We start from the raw sequence: 7,599 nt of genomic DNA, 5'->3' as shown, positions 1-7,599 counted from the left end.
CCTGAATCGGACTTGTGTACTCTGAGATATGACCATTACAGTGTAAGGCGGTTATCAGCCGACAAATTGGATTTTGGTTCTGTAATTTGAGGATTTGACTAAGCTACATTAGGAACTGGACTAAGTGACCTTCATGAACATTGCAGCCCTATATCTTAGCTTCGAAACGGCTTAGGTTGCGTCTCAATCCGATAAGTGTAGCCTCGGATATGTTATTTCCGCAATCATACGTCAAATCTGCCTTGTGCTAGATTGTATTTCTGCACTTGCTATTATTGTAATTCCTATTCTTATGATATTGTAAGCCTATGGAACGGCTTTTGACTTGAATTGCTGATATTTATGATGTTGGATTTTGGTTGAAGAAAAATAATGAAGCCTAAATGGCTGGAAAGTAGGTAAACACAAAGGGCATGCTGCCCGAATTTTTACTCGAGGTCTAGAAAACTATCTTTGCAACTTGAGTATGAGTTAAGAGTGATTACTGCTTGAACCATCTAGGGTACTTAAGTCTTCTTGTCCCAAGATATATAAATAAGGACTTGGCCGAACTTGTACCCTTGAGAAATGAAATAATGATTGTTCAAAGTACGATTTCCTTGTACTTTCGACTCGCATGACCATTTCAAGTATAAATGTTACAAAGTTTTATCATTTAAAAAGTGAGCGAGTATTTCACGAGTATTCTCCAAGTGAATTTTCATTTCTTGATTCTTATTGAACGAAACGTCTAAGTTTCGAACTCTAATCATGTTTCAAAGTTCTCAAATTGAGTTTTATCGCAGATTTGGACTCCGAACTCGGAGTATAACCTGAAAGTGACCAGTAGCACTATATCTTTTGGGTGAGTGCTTTCAAATACCAAATTGAACTTGATACTTGAACTTGATACGTGACCAATCTGATTACATGTTATATACGTGAATTGTAAGGGCAAGAGTGTACTTTATCGCACTTGCCCTTACGTGATATACTTGTTTATTGTTGCAATTGACTTGATATACTTGATTATGATGCGCGCACTTCCTGGAATTCCAGAAACCCTGTGGCGAGTTACTCTAGTCGAGCCGGCAAGGGCTTGGTCGATTGGGTAACGAACCCTGGGTCTCTTGTATTGTCGAGTGGAGTGATATCTCCTCGACTAATCGGTATACTCGAGTATTACCACCCGTGTTCTTGAGGATTTTGGGCCCAGCTGGGGGTTGAACGGTGGACGGAGAGTCGTTTAAGTGGTGTTCTACTGGATTGGTTACTTACTTGAAAGTTGACGGAGTGTCAACTACTATGTGATCAAGCCCTGATGATGAATGGAAGTTGGCTCCTGAGAGCCATCCGTATCCTTATACTTTGGAATGATTATTGTTTATTGGATTATTGTTTCTTTTGAAAAACTTCTACACTCGCTCATTTTAAGATTGTTACTTGACGTGTTATTGCTCACATTTATGAACTCTTCATGCTCGTTACTTTGCTATATCAAAAACTTGTACTTATAAATAATGGTCAATTTGCTATTTGGAACCTCACTGGGCTTTTAGCTCATTCCACTCCATTTGTTTTCCTTTCAGGGGTACGAGCGAGGTGTGAGTTATGTAAAGTCTAGCATAGACTAGTTGTTTGATTTTTGACTTGTACCCGCGCTATTCCTCGGATGGAACATGTTGTACTTGGATTGTATACGTTTTGAACTAGTTTGGTGTATTGAGACTTTGTACCTCGATTTCTATCAACGTAAATTATAAGCTTGAATTGGGAATGTTATTTATGGTTCATGGATGTGTGTACATGACTCGTTTGAGATAGGGAGTGAGTCCTGGCGAGAGCTGGGCAGGCGGTCTGCCGAACCCTTTGGTACGCCTTAGGGGGAGGTGGGGTCGTCACAAAATAAGTACCACAACAAGTTCAAACTTAATATATTCATTGATGCTCAACCCAGATACAAGGCTCTATACGCCAAAATACTTTAAAGTGTTTACAATTCAAGTACAAACAACTCTAGTCAGGTGCTAGTGCGAGTACAACTTCAAAATTCAAAACAACTAGACTATGCTAGTCTTTACAAATCTCACACCTCGCTCGTATCCCCTATAAGGAAAACAAAACTAACGGAGTGAGCTAAAACTCAGTGATGTTCCAAATAGCAAATTGTGTGACGGCCCCACCTCCCCCTAGGGCGTACTCTAGGGTTTGGCGGGTCGCATGCCCAACTCTCGCCAAGAGTCACTCACTCACTTCAAATATAATAGGTTATAACCTCAAGAGTAAAAGAAATACTAGTTTCCAAACTTGGAACATACATGTACTTTCATTTCTATTTCAAACTTTCGTACAATCCCACATATATCAAAAGATGTGAGTTTCAGATATAATCAGTCCTAATCGGGCACTAGTGCAAGTACAATCGCAAAATTCAAAAACTACTAGACTACACTAGCCTGTACCAATCTTACGCCTCACTCATACCCCCTGTACGGAAAACAAATGGTGTGGAATGAACTAAAAGCCCAGTGAGGTTCCAAATAGCAAGTTGACTAATATTGAAAAGTACAAATATCACGTAGCAAAATAGCGAGCATAACAAGTTCATGAAAGTGAGCAATAACACTTCAAATAGCAAAATGTCAAAATGAGCGAGTGAAAACTCTCTTTTTGTTTTCTAAATGAACAATAACACTTCGAATAACAATCAATGTAGAAGGATACAGATGGCTCTCAGGAGCCAAATTCCCATTTCTTCACCAGAGCTTGATCAAGTATTAGTTAACACTCCGTCAACTTTCAAGTGAAGTAACTAGTCCAGTAGTACACCACTTAACTCCAATCTCCGTCCACCAACCAAACCCCTTACCGGGCCCCGAACTCCAACATAAACACTGGTGGTAATACTCGAGCATACCGATTAGTCAAGGAGATAACACTCTACTCGACAACACTAGATACCCATGGTTCGTTATCTAGTCGATCAAGCCCTTGCCGGCTCGACTCGATTAACTACCCAGTAGGGTTTGGGTTCCCAAGAAGTCGATGAGATAACATCTTCAATCGACTGAATCAAAATTGTTGAAGATATGTGATCTAATATTAGGAAAGATATGATTATAGTATCATGTATTAATTAGGTATCATATGATTATAGTATCATGTATTAATTAGGTAATAGATTGATTTAGATTAGCATGATTTTAGGATCTAAATTAGGTTACACTTGTGTATATATATATGTATATTGTGTAGTCCTAATAAGATGAAGAAAAGTATTTTCTCTCCATTTTTCTTAGTTTTCATGATATCAGAGCCCTACCATCAAGGTTAGGGTCTCTGTCCGCTGCCAGAAAATTCAGTAGTCATCATTTGGTTCATCTGGTTCTGTATAGGACACATCTCTGTTCTATTCTTCACTCTTGTTTTAAAGAGTTCAGATCTGTCCTTTTTTTTGTTTTTATTCTGTTAATTCTGAACCCATGGCAGAAACAAAATCTGTCATTACGTCTGATGTGGTTCCTGTGATGTCTAAGATCACGGACCACAAACTCAACAATTCTAACTATCTTGATTGGAGCAAAATGGTTCGTCTTTATCTGCGAAGCATTGATAAAGACAATCATCTGACTGATGATCCTCCAAAAGATGGTTCAAGACAGACATAGCTAAGGGAAGATGCTAGATTGTTCCTACAAATACGGAATTCTATTGACAGTGAGGTAATTAGCTTAATTAATCACTGAGAATTTGTTAAGGAGTTAATGGAATATTTAGAATTTTTGTATTCTGGTAAAGGGAATATTTCTCGCATATATGAGGTGTGCCAAGCCTTTTATCGTGCTGAGAAACAAGATAAGTCTATCATGACTTATTTTATGGATTTTAAGAAAACTTATGAGGAGCTTAATCTGTTGTTACCGTTTAGTTCTGATGTGAAAGTTAAGCAAACTCAACGGGAACAGATGGCAATTATGAGTTTTTTGACTGGTCTTTCCCCTGAATTTGAGGCTGTTAAATCTCAGATTCTTTCCAGTCCTGAGATCTCATCCTTGCAAGATGTGTTTAGTAGGGTGTTTCGCACAGAGAATACCCAGTCTGTTCAGTCCAGCAGTGCTCTTGTTGGTTTTGGAAAACAGCAATACAAAGGTGGTGGTAAAGGAATTGACACTCGGGGACAGAATGCAGAAGTGATTGTGTGTTACTATTGTCAAAAGCGGGGCCATATGAAGCGTGATTGTAAGAAATTGCAGTACAGGAACCAGAGAACTCAATCCGCACATATTGCTTCTACTAATGATGCTATTAACCATGAAAAGTCTGTTACGATCTCTGCAGATGAATTTACTAAATTTTCTCAGTATCAAGAATCATTAAAGTCTTCATCTACTCCCGTAACTGCCATCGCTGAGTCAGGTAAACCAAACACATGCCTTGTGTCCTCGTCCTCCAAATGGGTAATTGATTCTGGTGCCACAAATCATATGACAGGTAATTCTAGTCTATTTTCCACCTTTCAGCCACACACATCTGCACCTACAGTTACCTTAGCTGATGGGTCAAAATCTCGTGTTCTTGGATCAAGCTCAGTTAACCCCACTCCATTAATCTCATTGTCATCTGTCTTAAGTTTGCCTGAGTTGTCCTTTAATCTAATTTCTGTGAGTAAAATTACTCGTGCCCTCAATTGTTCTGCCCAATTCTTTCCTGACTATTGCTTGTTTCAGGATCTTTCGACGAAGCAGATTATTGGTAAAGGGTATGAATCTGGAGGTCTTTACATTCTTGACACACAGATATGAAAGCCCATAGCTTGTTCTAGAATTGTAACTCCATTTGAAGCACATTGTAGGCTGGGTCATCCTTCTCTCCCATTGTTAAAGATACTTTGTCCACAATTTCAGAGTTTGTCTCTATTAGATTGTGAGTCTTGTCAGTTTGCCAAACATCATCGTGTTAATCTGAGTCCTAGAGTCGATAAACGAGCGGATGCTCCTTTTGCATTAGTTCATTCAGATGTCTGGGGATCTAGTCCAGTCACTTCTAAAACTGGATTCAAGTATTTTGTTACTTTTGTTGATGACCATTCTCGTATGACTTGGTTATATTTAATGAAAAATTGGTCAGAGTTATTTTCTCATTTTTGTGCTTTTTGTGCTGAGGATAAGACTCAATTTAAGCGTTCTGTACAAATATTGTGAAGTGACAATGCCAAAGAATATTTATTCGCACATTTTCAATCTTATATGGTGCAAAATGGCATTATTCATCAAACCTCTTGTGTGGATACACCATCCCAAAACGGGGTCGCAGAACGAAAGAATAGACATTTGCTCGAAACTGCAAGAGCCTTATCATTTCAAATGCATGTTCCTAAACATTTTTGGGCTGATGCAGTGTCCACAGCTTGCTTTCTAATTAATCGTCTGCCTTCATTTGTTTTGAATGGTGGGACTCCTTATAATACTCTTTTTCCAAATAGACCTTTGTTTCCCATCAAACCTAAAATCTTTGGGTGTACATGTTTTGTCCGCGACTCTCATCCTCAAGTCACTAAATTAGACCCCAAATCATTGAAATGTATTTTTCTTGGTTATTCCCGTGTCCAAAAAGGATATAGATGATATTGTCCTAGTCTTGGGAGGTACATTGTGTCAGTTGATGTTACTTTTCTTGAAAATACACCTTTTACCCCATCCTCATCTCATTCATGTCAGGAGAAGGATGATGATTTGTTAATCTATACAGTCACATCTTCAAGATCTTCCCCTGCTAAACCTCCAATTACTCAGGTATATTCTCAACGACAAAAGTCTCCTGCTACATGCCCTGAACCAGTTCCTTCGTTACTAGATCCTGTCTCAAGTGATGATCTTCCTATTGCTCTTCGCAAAGGTAAGCGTCAATGCACTTATCCTGTGTCTTCGTGTGTATCTTATAATCATCTACCCACCTCTTCTTGTTCCTTTATTACATCTATTGATTCTATCTCCCATCCTAAAACTGTTCATGAAGCCCTATCCCATCCCGGATGGCGCAATGCTATGATAGAGGAGATGAATGCTCTAGATGGTAATGATACTTGGAACTTAGTAAATTTACCTGCAGGGAAGAAGGCCATTGGGAGTAAGTGGGTTTTTGTAGTTAAATTCAATCCTGATGGGTCGGTTGCTCGGTTAAAAGCTCGCCTTGTTGCCAAAGGCTATGCTCAAATCTATGGAGAGGATTATTCTGTCAGGTTATTCATTTCTATGGCAGCCACTCATAATTGGCCTTTGCATCAACTAGATATCAAGAATGCCTTTCTTCATGGAGACCTCCAAGAGGAAGTTTATATGGAGCAACCACCAGGGTTTGTTGCTCAGGGGGAGTCTGGGAAGGTTTGTCATATTCGGAAGTCCTTGTATGGATTGAAACAAAGTTCTCGTGCTTGGTTTGAAAAATTTAGTCTAGCAGTTCAAAGGTTTGGGATGCAGAAAAGCAAATCTGATCACTCTGTTTTCTACAAACAGTCTGAAGCTGGTATTATTTTGTTGGTAGTATATGTGGATGATATTGTTATCACTGGGAATGATGCTGCAGGTATTTCATCTCTTAAAACTTTTCTCCATAGTCAATTTCAGACAAAGGATTTGGGACTATTAAAGTATTTTTTGGGTATTGAGGTAGCAAAGAGTAGGAAGGGGATATTCCTATCCCAAAGAAAATATGTTCTTGACTTACTATTTGAAACAGGAAAATTGGGGGCTAAACCAGCTAGTACCCCAATGATCCCTAACTTGCAGCTCACAAAAGAAGGTGAATTGTTAGAAGATCCTGGGAGGTATAGAAGATTGGTTGGAAAGTTGAATTATCTTACAGTGACTCGTCCAGATATCGTGTATTCAGTTAGTGTTGTTAGTCAATATATGTCTAATCCTACTGTTACTCATTGGGCAGCTGTAGAACAAATTTTGCGTTATTTAAAAGGAGCTCCTGGACGTGGTATTCTGTATAAAAATCATGGTTATACTAGAATTGAGTGTTTTTCAGATGCTGATTAGGCAGGATCCAAGGCAGGTCGAAGATCCACAACTGGATTTTGTGTCTTTGTTGGAGGAAACCTGGTCTCATGGAAGAGTAAGAAGCAGAATGTTGTCTCGCGATCGAGTGCAGAGTCAGAATATAGAGCTATGGCACAATCGACATGTGAAATCATGTGGATAAATCAACCTCTAACTGAAGTAGGTCTCAAAACCTCAATGCCTGCAACATTATGGTGTGATAACCAAGCGGCTCTTCATATTGCATCCAATCCCGTATTTCATGAGCGAACAAAACACATCAAAATAGATTGTCATTTTGTTCGTGAGAAAATATGTGACGACCCCACTTCTCCCAAGGGCGAACCCAAGGGTATCGGCGGGCCGCCTGCCTAGCTCGCGCCAGGACTCAAAACTTAAAGTTCGAAAGAGCACTAAATACAATATATACAATCCCAAAAGAGTTATAATTACATTCTCCAAAAGTATCGAGTCAAACCACCAAAACAAAAACAAACATCCTAACTGTTCAACTATTACAAGCCAAACTAACTATACTAGTATACGAGCCAAAAGTCCCCGCGTCGGCCCCTGCTAA

General features: G+C 39.1%; 1 protein-coding gene across 1 annotated transcript; it reads left to right on the top strand.

The window, feature by feature from the left end:
* The first annotated feature begins 3,461 nt into the window (after positions 1–3,461).
* LOC140004739 (uncharacterized) lies at positions 3,462–7,185 on the top strand. Its single transcript, XM_072044882.1, has 6 exons — positions 3,462–3,630; positions 3,778–4,738; positions 4,832–5,070; positions 5,638–6,561; positions 6,715–6,920; positions 7,012–7,185. The coding sequence occupies exons 1-6, from the start codon at positions 3,462–3,464 to the stop codon at positions 7,183–7,185; spliced, it is 2,673 nt and encodes an 890-aa protein (XP_071900983.1).
* The last annotated feature ends 414 nt before the right edge of the window (positions 7,186–7,599 follow it).

This window comes from Coffea arabica, chromosome 4c (genome assembly GCF_036785885.1).
Source record: "Coffea arabica cultivar ET-39 chromosome 4c, Coffea Arabica ET-39 HiFi, whole genome shotgun sequence".
NCBI lineage: Eukaryota > Viridiplantae > Streptophyta > Magnoliopsida > Gentianales > Rubiaceae > Coffea > Coffea arabica.
The sequence above is the reverse complement of the archived record's forward strand: the minus strand, read 5'-3'. Positions and strand labels throughout refer to the sequence as shown.